The sequence below is a fragment of the Peromyscus maniculatus genome, chromosome 9 (genome assembly GCF_049852395.1).
Source record: "Peromyscus maniculatus bairdii isolate BWxNUB_F1_BW_parent chromosome 9, HU_Pman_BW_mat_3.1, whole genome shotgun sequence".
Taxonomy (NCBI): Eukaryota; Metazoa; Chordata; class Mammalia; order Rodentia; family Cricetidae; genus Peromyscus; species Peromyscus maniculatus.
In genome coordinates, this window is record NC_134860.1 from 93855029 (window position 1) to 93870166 (window position 15138).

Sequence of the window (15138 nt, forward strand, 5' to 3'; positions counted from 1 at the left end):
CCTGCCTCTGCCTCCTGAGTGCTGGGATTAAAGGCGTGTGCCACCACTGCCCGATGCTTTGTCTAGTCTTGAACAAGGGGAGGTGTCTAGTCTTACTGTAACTTGATATGCCATGTTTGGCTGATATTCATGCTAAGCCTGTCATGTTCTGAATAGAAACCGAGGAGGAGAGGGGGCTATGGGGGAGACTGGGAAGGACAGGAAACTGTGGCCAGCGTGTAATTAATAGTAAATAAAATAATAATAATAATAATAAATCATTTTAAAAGTCAACATAAACAGCAGCTTTTGAAATATGTCAGTGCCAGAATGATTACCTAGTGCATGATGTGGTTTTGTTAACTATTAGTGACAAAAATAAACATTTAAAAAATTAGAGAAATTGAAGCAACTTCTCTTCCATCATGGAAATGTGTTTTCTTGCAGACTGCCCACTATTTTTCAGTGTGACTAGGTGCACATCATTCAAATTTAAAATACCCCTTAAGTATTTTCTCAGTGTCTAGGAGTAAATGATGTACATGGTATTCTCTGGGCCAGAACCTGAGAAGTTGTTTAAATTTTTCAAGAAGAAGTCACAATCACAGGAGCACAGAATTTTTTGCAAAGATTTCTGAGCATCTTTGTAAGCATGGATAAATATCTCCTTCTCAGACCTTCAGTTTTTTGTTTTTAAAGCTGTGGTAAAAATAATACCTCAAGGGGCTGTTGTGAAGATTAAATGGGAAACAGTGTTTAAGGTGATAGTGTCAGTTTTTGACATTCCGTTGTTAGTGTTAATGTAAGTCTTAACTTAATATGACTTCAGATACTGACAGTCAAAAATAAGATCAAATTCAATGTCCTGGGAAGAACAAACTATAGTCTGCATTTGTCTCAATCCATTTCCTTCTTGCTCTGTTTATCCTACTATCCGGGTCCTCATTCTTTCTTCTTAACTTCTATCTATAATGTTGGCATTGCACACTTATTCTAAAATACAATGTGGAATTACTGCTTGAGGTTGCTCAAGAATAAATATATTTTTGTTATTGAAATTAGAGTTTTTCTAAGGAATAGATTCTGATCACTGTTTCTCCTTTCCCACATCCTCCTATATCCTCCCCTTCCACCCCTACCCAAATCCTCCCATTTTCTTTCTCTCTTTAGAAAACAAACATCTAAAGAAAAATAATAAAATAAAAAAATGTAAAAACAAACCAATCAGAACAGGAGAGAAAAAAACAAGTGAAAGAAAATGAGACAAAGCAAAAGTACAAGAAACATATAGACAGAAAGACATGTTGAAACACACAGGAATCCTTTATAAGTACAAAAATGGAAGCCGTAATATATACACAAAGAACAATAGATTTCAATCCATACTGACTAGCAAAAAACAAAACATTTATAATTGTCATGGTGGAATAATGTAAGATCTTAAAATATTTGATTAGATTGTGTTATGTGTAATTAATAGTCTTTGTAAAATATAAAGCTTTAATAATAAACCTAAAAATCAAAAAGCATGTTAAAGAAAACAAATATTAGGACTGCTGTTTAAATAAAATATAACAGCCATAAAACAGAAGAAAAATCAATTTTCAAACACTTATATTTCTTGATGTGTCATGAAATTGCATAATTAAATAAACTAATCTACTATAAACCAGATGTTCTACATTCAAAAAATACTGCAAGTTCTTTTTTTTCTGGAGGAAACCAAGAAAACGAGTCTCTCTAAATCCACATGAGCAACACTCAGATGAGCTCACAGAGACGGAAGCAGTATGCACATGGCTGCCACAGACCTCCATGAAGTCCTCTGGCTCATACTATGGCTTTTTGTTGAGCATTTTTTATGGGCTTTATGAGTGTATGAATGAGTAGGTTTCTGATTCTTGTGTTTTCTCTTGGGCTCTTTTCTAGTCTGTTGGATGATTTTGTCTAATGTTCATGTGATAGTTTTTATTTTATACTATTGTTATTATTAATTAATTAATTAATTAATTAATTAATTTCCACAGATTTATTTCAATTATTTTGCTGGGATTCTGTACCTGGTAAAATTTATTTATTATTACTTAATTAATTTTTCCCATCCTCATCACAGTCTCTCCTTCCTTCTCTCCTCCCAGTCCCTCCCCCACCACACCCCCATCTACTACTCCTTTCTCTTCAGAAAAGGCCACGCCTCCCATGTATATCAGCCATCCATGGCACATCAAGTTGAAATAAGACAAGGAACCTCCTATACTATTAAGGCTAGACAAGTAAACTCAGTAGGAGAAAAGGGTCCTAAAAGCAGGTAACAGAGTCAGAGACAGCCCCTGCTCCCTCTGATAGGAGTTCCACAAGAAGATCAAACCACACTACTGTAACATATAGAGAGAGGACCTAGGTCAGTTCTATGTAAGTTCTCTGGTTGGCGGTTCAGTCTCTGTGAGCCCCTATAAGCCCAGGTTCATTGATTTTGTGTATATTCTTTTACACTCATAAATCATTTCCTTGTCATCAGAGAGACTTCAACCAGCAACTGATAGAAACAGATGCAGAGACCCACAGTCAAACATTGAGTAGATCTCAGCAAATCCTGTGGAAGAGGGGGAGGAAGGATTATGAGAGCCAGAGGGGCCAAGGACATCACAAGAAAACACATAACATATTGTATTATTTTTTTAATTTTGTTATATTTTTATATAAAAAAGAGTGAATTAATGAATGAAAACCTAGCCACTAGGGTAAAGGTCAGCAATTGAACTGTCAATTTGGACAGGAAAAATCAGTTTTCTTCAATAGAGTGACACACTAGGTATATTAACCATTCCAGAATAGACTTCATGATCAGGCATAGTTGAAAAATATATAATGGATTCCACTTTTCATTTCCCATGTATGTATGTGTGTGTATGTGCTTTTATTTTGTCATAGTTTGGTGGGTTTTTTTTATTTTTTCTTCCATTTTTCTTTATTAAGAAATTTTCTATTCACTCTGCATACTACCCACAGATCAATAAGACAACAAAAGGAGATCAAGGGGATACAAATTGGAAAAGAAGAAGTCAATATTTGCAGACGATATGATAGTATACATAAATGACCACAAAAATTCTACCAAGGAACTCCTACAGTTGTTTTAACTTTTTTATGGGTGTGGTTTTATTTTGTTTTCTTAGTTTTGAGGGAATTTGTTATTTTATTGGGGTTTATTTTTTTAGGAAGAATTTAAAGTTAAATTGTAGTGAAGGGGAGAGGATTTGGAAGGATTTTGGGAAGAGGAACAATATTAGTGAAATATGTTCAAACAGAATAATTGTTTTAAACAATACAAAATATAAAAAAAGAAAAATAAGAAAAAAATATAGCACATTGAAGAGAAATGTTCACATACATGGTCATTGAAGTACTCCTCTACAAACTAGAAAATGAAGTCAGGAGTAGTAGGGCATGTCTTTAATCCCACCGTTAGGGAGGCAAAGGAAGGTGGATCTCTAAGGTCAGCCTGGCTACATAGTGAGATCTTTTCTGGAAAAAAAAACCCAAAACAAAACACTGGGAAAAAGAACTTGTCTAGATGTACATCATGTGACTAATGGATGATGCACATGTGGTATATAACACAATGGAATTTTAAAATTATTAATAAAGGAAAATAAAAGTTATAGTTAGATGGATAAAACTAGAGAGCACATAATTAGAGACGATGTAGGCCAACACATATGAGCACCTCATGTTCTCTCTCATATTAGGTCCTAACTGCAATTCTTTAGACTTGTGTATTCAGCTTCATGTAGCTCCAGAAAGCAGCACACAGGAAACAGAGCAGTTGTGGGAGGTATTACCTTAAGGGAATGAGCACATTACTATATAGTCAAAATGAAGGGGGAGAGAGGGAATAGTGGGGTGGAAAGGTGTAAACAGAGACTAGAGAGTTGGAGAGAAGAAAGGATAAGAGTGAGAAAAATATCATTGAGGAGGGTAGGGAGAAACCACACAGAATATTTACTATCTGGTAGTCCAACTGAAAAACTGTATTTGAAGAAAGATATATTCAAGGCTAGATTATCTCAGTTCTAGAAGATAGGGGTCATTATAGAGAAACCATGTGTGTGTGTGTGTGTGTGTGTGTGTGTGTGTGTTTGTGTAGTGTGAGGTATGACCTAACTTTGCAGGAGTTAGTCACAGGTAACCCAGAGATCCCCTAAACATTGTTTATCATAACTAATTTATAAGATCCTATTCCTGAAGGCACAAGTTGAATATAGAGACACAAAGTTAATCTAACTTGAAAATTTCTTCCATGCTGTCTAGTTTCAAAGTTCTAGGAAATAATATGAAGGCTTCTGAGGAGTTAGATATCAATGATCTCATAAACCTGTGGTTTAAATTTCTAAACAGTCTTAAAATAAGACAAACAAACAAACAACAACAACAACAACAACAAAAAGAGCCAGATACTGGGGTAAATGCTGAAAGATCAGAGAGACCAAGGAACAAGCCAATGCCATGTTTCACCTACCCAACTCCCCGAATCAGGCCCAAATCAAACATTCACAACAGTCCCATAAGGTTAATGAAACATTGAAGGAGAACGTAGAAACACATGGAGAAGTGCTACAAAATGCCACTTTATAAGGTTGAGAAGGTCAGGTCAATATTGAACTCATAATAGCTGCACTTTATGGCACTGGGCTTATGGAGGCGTAGAGTCACCAACAGTCAGCTAGCTGGTGCACAGGCTCTGAGATGGAAGGGGACATCATATTCAGGTGCTTTACTCACTGATGAGCCCACAAGGCTATATCAGAAGGCTTCAAAGCTATGATCACATAACATGTACAACCTAGTTAAACCGTAGGGGAAGAAAAACAAACCAACAAACAACCACAAAATATAAATGTGGTATTACAGTGGCAGGAATAATTTCTTCCTATGAATTACCTTAAATCTAATCATAAAGTCATTGATAATCCCTATAATAGTCTTGTCACAATTGCACTAGAGGACACATCTGATCAGTATTTGGACATTTTTATTATATAATTTTATGGTAAGAGTAAATAATTAAAAATTCTTCCATAAAGGCTTCCTTGAATAAGAACACAAATCAATGAAAGCATCAGCAAAAATCCAAGCTAGGTATTCAACAGGAAACACATTATAGTTTCAGAATACTTAATACCTAAGGTTTTTTATTTCCAATTTATAGTAAATGAGTGTATGGAAAATTATAGTATTCTTGGATACTTTACATTTAGTTTTATTTATCTTATTGTAGGATTATTAATAAGTTATAAATTATATTTTCACAAGTACCTAGTAAATGAGCAAAAATAAACAGTGACTCCAAAATAGACTTTGAACTTATATACCCGTTTGAATCTCTTCTATAGGAGTAAAAAGAAAATACTATTTTGTTTAAGCCATAGATAAAGATCATGGAACTATGGTTTCTAAAATATTACTTTTATAATATTCTGTTTTTCATGAGTGAGACATGAATAGTGAACTAAATAGTGGGTCTGTGTGAATACTCATCTGTAGGATGTGATTATGTGATCTGAACAGAACAAAGAGGTGTGTTATCAAAGAGTCATTTCTTTGAGCTGTGTGTACTTAAACCACTTTTCCCCACTTTATATTGTATATGTTTAACATTTGATACATGATACTGAATGTACTACATTAAAAACTATCCCTTGTAAAGTCTTGCAAATCTTCTGTGGGAGACCTTTAAAAAGAAATAGGTTGATCTGGTCTAGTAAGCAATGCTATTCTTTAAGTAAAAGAGACACAAAAAGAACAACCATACATGCAAGTAATTACAGAAACAGTGTCTACTCTGAACCAGGTGCTCTTTTTAAGAAAATGAAAACTGACAGACTAGAATGAGATTTTTCTATCCCAGTGAGCTGAAGTAGACACAAACAGGTTTATTTTTTTGGCTGGTAAATCCTCAGTGCATTCAATACTATCACTGTTCTGTGTTGTTTAAAAGCTATGGAAAGTACTGACAATAAACATTAGTTTTAGTTCTATTTCTTCTGAAATATATACATATAAGTATTCAAGAAAATTATATTCTCAACAGAATTTTCAATGTTTATTATTTTAACATTTATTTCCTCCAAGAGTTTATTTAACTGATTAATTTTGTTTCCCTAACACAGATATAAATAAAATCCATCTCACCTTAATCCCATCTCTATTTTAAGTAACCAACCTCAGATTCTTTCAGTAATTTAACTCTAGCTTAGTGTAATAGTTCAGATATGGTATCATAATTTATTCAAGCAACAAATACAATTCAGAGACAAAGTTGGGCTGTCAAAGTCTTGCAACTGGGAGGGAGTCATATGCTAGTGGTTTTTCTTCGACTGACAGCTTTTAACATGGGGTCAACAATCTTATGGCTGCACAGCAGATGACAGCTGGAAGATCTTCGTATCTTACTAGTGGAATCACTAAAATATTCTGAAATCTTTCTCATGAGAAACTACATTCTCATTCTTTCTCATCTCTCCCCTCCCCCTTTTTTATGTTTCAGGGAGGATTATAAAGTTCATATTCATCTTTCATTAAACTGAGATAGATTAGGTTTAGGATGTCTTTTCTTGCTCCACTCTTGAGAATTGGCTTGGTTCATCATGAGCAAAGTTAAAACCTTTGCCTGCCAAAATTTAAACAGGCATTCAATACTTCCTGACAGCTAGACTTGATATTGAAAATATAAAAGAATAAAATTCCCAGTTTGTATTTCACTTGAACAGTTTATTTTTCTTACTTCACTGAGGTTTTTACAAGGTCATGTTCAGATTAGCTTTAGTTGCTCCTTCCCAAAACCACAAGTGCCATGGAACATGTTATAACCTCAGTGTTATTAAACTTGAAACAAATTGAAGGAGCTTGCTCTATCTTTATCCCATTTTTATGTTGTTTTCTGGACTACTCATTTTAAAAGTCATACATTTCTCTTACAATAAAAATCCCTCCAATTATGTTACTTTTCTATGTTGATTTCTTAGACAGGAGTGAGAGATCAACCTTTCTGATTATTAACTTTTGTTTCATAAATTTCCACAATTTTATGCATGCTCCTTTTAATGACTTAAAAGGAATGTAATCAGTTTCATTTCCCCTATTTATTCTCAAGGTAGTTTGGGAGATTACAAACAGACAATGATATCATGGGATATTATCTACATATCTGTATACATATTTATACAGGTATTTATACCTATGTATCTATCTACATTTTGATGTGTTTATGTATCATGATTATTTGCAAACTTTCTATTGGGGAATATTTTAAAGTGTATTACTTTTGTTTATGTTGTATTTGTTTAACTCTGTGAAGTTGTGTTACTGTGCCTGTCTAAAATACCTGAAAGTCTAATAAAGTGCTGAATGGCCAATAGTGAGGAAGGAGAAAGGATAGGCAGAGCTGGCAGGCAGAAAAATAATAGAAGGAGAAATATGGAAGAGGAGAGATCTAGAAGTGAGAGAAGGATGTGGAATTCAGGGTTCAGCCACTCAGCTACACAACCAGCAACAGAGTAATAAAGAAAGGTGTACAAAAAGAGAGAAAGGTAAAATCTAGAGGCAAAAGACAGATGAGTTCATTTAAAGTTGAAAAAAAAAGCTGACAAGAAATAAGCCAAGCTAAGGCCGGACATTTATAATTAAGAACAAAACTCTTTGTGGGATCATTTGCGAGCTTGCTGATGGGTGTTCATTCTATACTGGTAAGTTAGTAGAATTTTGATTGGTTATTTAAAGTAAAAAAAAAAATACCATATATGTTTATAAGGTAAACTACTGTGTACTTAGTAATTAGCAACTACTTGCTTTATAGAAAAATATGATTCTTGCATCAGAAATAATTATATTGACATCCTAGGTCTCCTATGAGATGCATTTTGGAAACTGATCAATTTGTAAATCAACTTTGTTTTGAAAGTATTTTTATAGGTTAACAGTACAAGTAATAATATTGAGCAAAGATTAAAAAAATAAATGGCTGAAGGAAGCAAAGAAAACAACAGATTTTAAAAAACTCAAAAAAGACAATAATGAAAAATAAATGTGAAAATTCAGATTAAAGACATTAACCACCATCGTGAATGCTTATTTCCGTTTTCCTCAACCTCTTTTGAGACTTATGAATATTATATGAGTATAATATTCATAGTTAAGAATGGTAGATGAGCCGGGCGGTAGTGGCACACGTCTTTAATCTCAGCACTCGGGAGGCTGGGATTAAAGGCATGTGGAGGAACTATAAAAACTATTAAACTAATGTCTGTCAAGATAAATCAGGGAAAAATTAATGAGACTGAAATACTGGCTGAAATATAGTGCTTAAAATGAGCATTTCCTAATTCTAAATTAAAAATAAATGATTTTTAATATAAGCAGTTCTACTCTAATTATCTGTTTATTGTGTTGCATATAAAATCAAATCACACAAGAATAAAACAATGCCTTCATATATCTTATGTATAGCCTACTGATATGTTAGGAAATCCTTATTAACCAGTCAATATATTACTCAAAGTTTTTCCTCAAAAAAATTATGTAAATTATGAAGTATTTTCTTGTAAAGTTTTATGTAATACAAAATATGCAAAAGATATAATTTTCATAACTATATGTTTTATAGATGTTCATATTATAGTAAAAACTTGTAGTTAATTGAAAACACATTGACTTAATTAGTTATATTCCCTGGGCAGACCAATTGCTCCTCTAATATCACAAAGTTTATATTCATATAATTTTCATAAGCTAGTTTATCTAGCAGAAGGTACTTCCTTAATTTATTGAAAGCTATGAAATATTTTAAGCACTTTTTTGTCTTTACCAATGAAACTAATCTTGTGAGCTCATAAACTATGAATATATGTATTAATATATTCAAATATATATTAGGAAAACAAGATAAAAATTGTTGATAGGTCAAATTTATTTTTAATTTTATTTATCTATTTATTTTAATATTCTTTTTTTAAGTATAAAGTTTCCTTTTTTTACATATAAATTTATTATGTATACAGTGTTCTGCCTGCATGTTTGCTTGCAGGCCAGAAGAGGGCACCAGATTTCATTATAGACAGTTGTGAGCCACCATGTGGTTGCTGGGAATTGAACTCAGGACCTCTGGAAGAACAGCCAGTGCTCTTCACCTCGGAGCCATCCCTCCAGCCCAGTCAAAATTTTTTTGACTTTTATTTTTAATTTTATGAATTTCACTTCAAATTTATCATTTGAATGTATTTTATATCTCAATTTTAATCATGGAAATTATGCTGTGTAACACAAGTAGGGAATAATGAAGTGGGTATGGATGAGTGAGGGTTCTAGGTCTTTGTTGTATGCTTGCCTCTCTAAGGCTCAGAGAACCGTGGAGGACACATAGAAAGAGGGCAAAGGACAGGGACACCTGCCACAAAGGATATCTTCTGGACCTGGCATGACATCTGAACTTATGATCTCACTACAGCTATGGTTATCGGAACAAGATAAGCACAATATTGGCCCACTGACATTTCATCAGGGGTGGGAGAGGGGCTTCAGAAACTAACTTTTCTTAAGGACTATCAGCTATGGTTACAGAAGGATGTATCATTTTCCTCACTGGTGTACCCACTAAAAGCTGTCTATATTCACATTTGCTCAGGTATGCAATCCCAGTTAGAAGCTGTGAGCCATACGCAAAAGAAGACAGTAACATATGAGGGAGATTTCCTGGGAAGCAGATTTTGGTAGGATCATTATGTATTTGTAGAAGTATCAAAGAATAAAGTAAAAAATAATGAACAAATAAAATGAAGAATTGTTATTTCCTGAGTGAGACGAAAATTTTGGCAATAGACCGGTCTGATGTTCCAAAAGAAAAATATGATTTATGCAATTTTTTATTACTGTTTTATGCTTCATTTTTCACATACGGTAAGTCATCTCATCTTTATGCTTTAATCAAAGAAACAACAATATGAGTTCAGAACTTGCCAGAAGTAGTCTCTGACCATTGGGATTATGTCAAGACTAGTTTCAGTGAGCTAGTACTAAAAGAAAGCAATACACACTCATCCCGAGTATTGTTTTCTGTTCTTAAGCACCAGCTCTGAAGTTAGTCAATTTGCCACAAGGAAGACAGTCTCAAGAGATTTTTGTATGAGGAGAAGTAAATGAAGTTTTGCCTCTGATGTCTATATTTGAAGGACAATAGCAGGTGATTCCTATAAATAAAGTTGTCAACATCAGAGATTCCTATTCAGGAGTCAGTCTTTTATTCATTTGAATTACTAAAAAGAGGTGCAAAGAAACCCTAGGGATTTAATCCTTCTTTATGCGATTAAAGTATCTGACATTCACATTACCCATATGAACACTCAGAAACACAGCCATATATTTAATTGAACAAAACTGATAAAAAGAATTTGAAGATTAAGAAAATGAGAAAAGAAACTCAAGAAGTGAAAAAATGAACAGAAGAAAGAGTAGGAAAACAAGAGGAAAAGAGGAGGAACAATAGCAGGAAAGAGTGAAGAAAAGTAAAGAAGATTGAAGGATGGCTTGAAGAATGCAGAAGGAGAGGAAATAAATCATTTACCATAAATTAAAAAGAAATAAAGAGGTACAAATTTTAAAGACAGATAGCAATTTCACAGGGATAACAGAGCATTAACACTGATAAGAAGAAGGGGGCAATATAATGAATTGCTAAGTAGCAATTTTAGCGTAACTTTATAAGCCCAAATTAATTGAGATTAAGATATTAATACATGCTGTAAATATTGTGCTGTATGTAAATTGAGAACAATTAAAAACTAGATATTAATCAATAAAAAACTGAGAGAAAAAATAAAACTTAAAACATGAGTTACTAAATAAGCAATATCAATATTAATAAAACACAACTACACAGAAGAGACGCTTATTATAGTTGGGTGTGACAAATATGCTGAGCTTTCTTTCATTCAGTTGTTCATAGTGAGATACTGCCATATCAGAGAAAACTGTATGTACTTTGTCTCCCTAGCAACCTTGTTTCATCTGACTGGACCTTGGGTGAATGTGTAATCCAAAGGTCATTTTCTATATATAGGGCTCTCCTGACCATTGACAAGGGAATTTCAAAGGAGACTGGGCTAAGAAATGAGATTTCAATGTGGTTCTTTGTTGTGATTTTATTATTATAGACAGTTCTGCACTTTAGGAGTTCTGGAGGAGAGTATTTACTCAAAAAACAAACAAACAGAAAGAAAAACCTATGCTAAGAAGAAGTAGGCAATAGGAAGCAAAGAGCAGAGATAGTCAAAATCATAAGACAAGGGGACATGTCAATTTGGTAATGGAAGAGGTAGAGAATGCACAAACCAGAAGATTAGACATGAAAAAGGAGGATTATTTGAGTTGCTATTGGGTTTCTTTTTTCCTTTTTTTTTTTTTTTTTTTTTCAAGACAGGCTTTCTCTATGTAGCTTTGCGTCTTTCCTAGAACTCACTTGGTAGCCCAGGCTGGCCTCGAACTCACAGAGATCCGCCTGCCTCTGCCTCCCGAGTGCTGGGATTAAAGGCATGCACCACCACGGTCTGGTGCTATTGGGTTTCTAAAGCTTGTGGGAAACATTATATTCCATATGCCTCAGATAATCCTCTTTACAATTCCATTTCCACATGAACATTTACAATGTGCTTTTGATGACTTTGTAAATGGGTCTGTTGAAAGGTAGTATTTGCTCTTCTGATGCTCATATCTTAGATTGATAGCAGAACATGTGTAGTATGTGTGTGCATGTGTCTGCATGTCTGTGTATGGTGTGTGTGTGTGTGTGTGTGTGTGTGTGTGTGTGTGTGTGTGTGTACTAGACATATTGGTGAAGACTTTTTTTTATTTATTACAGGACTGTTTTCTTGTGGATGTCTAAATATATGGATTTATAATTAAACTATGATATACTTTATGTTGTATATCCTAAATATAAAAGACATGTGAAGTCACTTAGCTGAAGTATGTCAATTCTTTGAAAGAAATGCTTGGCAGTTTTACCTACAACTCTCACCACATGGAATACAGATTCAAAAAGAGCCCTTATTTAATTCCTCATACAAAATGTATAGAACTGAATAATAAAGAGTATTGTTTCATAATTGATATTACCACTCAAAATGAAATCATGTTAAATTGTATCTTCTGTAACACTCAAATATAAAGTTACATAGTCTTGATTCCAGGCCTGATTCCTTACTCAACATGATGCTCCTTTGCAGAGCAGAAGAAACCTCTCACACTGGCGCACACCTTCCTCTAGTGGGTAGCCATTCCAGCTTTGATGTGGAAGTTCCAACCCCCATTGAGGCTTCGGTGACTGTCATGCCTACCAGGCGGGGCCAAGGGAGGACCTTGAAGACCTGAGATCCTGAATGCGCCGGCTCTCTTGGTTCCTGGACCCTGGACACTGGAGGTAGACGAGCAGGGTTCTCCAGAGAACACCGCTGGACTGTGCCACACCTTTCCCAGAACCTGCAACCTACATATCCCTTCACTTTTAAGTTACTCCACAAAATAAACCTCCCTTTAAACTACGTGGAGTGGCCTTAATAATTTCATCAATACCTTTCCACATGTCATTCTTCTCTATTATCTTTTCAGTGGAGTAAATTAACCCCAAACAGTTAAATTTACCTTTCCAGCACTGTGTGAGAAGCTACCTTCAGTGTGTTTACTTCACAGTAAATACTTCTTCCTATGAATTTTAGTACTGTCCATCCAGTACTTTGTTTGTCTTTAGTACTATATCTGATTTCATCTTTTCCACACCAAATGTACGAAAATAAGTTCTTGAAAATGTTATGACAGCTTAGCTCTCTTTTTTTTCAGCCTCCTTTTTCTATAGCTGAATGCATGGCTGCCTATGTAGAAAAAGTTGAAAAGCTTTTAAAGTATTGCCTTCAAGTAACCATTTTATATAAAATAAGAATTTATGGCATTAACATTTCATTGATCTTTAGTACGTTTGTATTTTCAAAAAAATTTCTAAAAATTATATCAATAATTAAAGGCCTTACCTAGACCATGTCGATGTGTTGACATTGGAGGTAAAACAGTCCATGTCTTGGTTTTGGGATTGTAACATTCAACAGTGTTCAATGTCTTTAAGCCATCTCGACCTCCAATCACAAAGAGCTTCTCATCAATAACTGCCACACCAAACTGAAGCCTCCTGCCATTCATCATTCCTGCCTGGATCCAGAGATTTGTTCTGAGGTCATACTTCTCTATGGTTGTAGCTCCTAATAGAAAATAAAATCAAATAGTCATCAATCCAATGAATAAAAAAAAGAAAAACAGCTTATACTGTAGCTAGAGTTTTCCTGCCTTGCCCACAGTCAGGACAAATCTTTGTCACCTGCCAGTCCCACAGCCGCTCAGACCCAACCAAGTAAACACAGAGACTTATATTGCTTACAAACTGTATGGCCGTGGCAGGCTTCTTGCTAACTGTCCTTTTATCTTAAATTAACCATTTCCATAAATCTATACCTTGCCACGTGGCTGGTGGCTTACCGGCGTCTTCACATGCTGCTGGTCATGGCGGCGGCTGCAGTGTCTCCCTGCCTCAGCCTTCTGCTTCCCAGAATTCTCCTCTCTCCTTGTCCCACCTACTTCCTGCCTGGCCACTGGCCAACCAGTGTTTTATTTATTGACCAATCAGAGCAATTTGACATATAGACCGTCCCACAGCACTTCCCCTTTCGTTTTTTTAAAAGGAAGGTTTTAACTTTTACACATCTCCAAAGTCAGCTTGGTATATTTGGGAATTTGGGCGTAGCTTCTCTTACTACTTCCTGCTGGAGGGGGGCGCTGTATCTTATGGGGACACAAAGAAAATTTTAGGATCATGGAGTAGTCCGTGACTTGAAACGATTCTGGATGTTGGATCATCTGGGCCATGGTGTCATCGGAGACCTTTCAGGTGGTCTTGGCTGGTGAAACCTGATGTATCTTAATCTGGAACAAATCCATAGCCTCTGGCTTTCTGTGGAAACAAAAGCAGAGCCTCCTTTCCAAAGCAACATATCCTTACATCCAAATTTTGAAGTCAAGGTACCTTTAAAACACACATTTTGGCATAACTCAACAGCTTTTGCAATCAAATGTTTCTCTTCAGTTACAAATATCAAAGAGAACATAATCCAGATTCTCTGTGTGGTAGCCATCTTTATGTGGCTTATGTTTTATATTACCTTGAGCCTATTGCTTTAAACTGCAGCCTTTTAAGCCTGAAACGGCGCTGTGGCTGCTGGCTCCACCCACTTCAGCTTCCCAACATGGCGGTGGTACATTTTCCGCCCGCTCTGGGAGCCATCGTGGGTCTATGCTTTTATCTAAGCAGCGTGTAGCCCAGAAACCTCTTTTTTTTTTTTTTTTTTTTTTGTACTAGCAAAGGCTAAATCCACCATGCAGCTTAATGTGCCACTTGCAGAGGCCTCATTTCCGCCTTACTGCAGGTTAAGCGCACACACCAGGAACGCACAAGTAGCTCAAACCGGCAGCTGCCGCTCATTTGAGAGACACAATTAGGAAGCTGTTTTTAAGCTCCGTTTTAGAATCTTTTCTCAGGTTTTAGGTAGAAACTCTTGCCAACACGTTGGGCGCCATTTGTAGCTTGAGTTTTCCTGCCTTGCCCACAGTCAGGACAAATCTTTGTCACCTGCCAGTCCCACAGCCGCTCAGACCCAACCAAGTAAACACAGAGACTTATATTGCTTACAAACTGTATGGCCGTGGCAGGCTTCTTGCTAACTGTCCTTTTATCTTAAATTAACCATTTCCATAAATCTATACCTTGCCACGTGGCTGGTGGCTTACCGGCGTCTTCACATGCTGCTGGTCATGGCGGCGGCTGCAGTGTCTCCCTGCCTCAGCCTTCTGCTTCCCAGAATTCTCCTCTCTCCTTGTCCCACCTACTTCCTGCCTGGCCACTGGCCAACCAGTGTTTTATTTATTGACCAATCAGAGCAATTTGACATATAGACCATCCCACAGCATTATACAATGCAGTGCAAATTAGAATGTGAAAACATACTAGTCATATCCATTGTTTACAAAGAAAAGCATGTCATAAAACAAAGGGAATAATAAATCAGTAAC

General features: G+C 35.5%; 1 protein-coding gene across 1 annotated transcript in view; it reads right to left on the minus strand.

Moving 5' to 3' along the window:
• Nucleotides 1-15138, minus strand: part of Klhl1 (kelch like family member 1) — a 360467-nt gene that overhangs the window by 74678 nt on the left and 270651 nt on the right. Inside the window, exon 7 of the mRNA XM_006978014.4 lies at nucleotides 13053-13277. Coding sequence (XP_006978076.1) covers nucleotides 13053-13277 — 225 coding nt within the window. The remainder of the gene's footprint in view (nucleotides 1-13052; nucleotides 13278-15138) is intronic.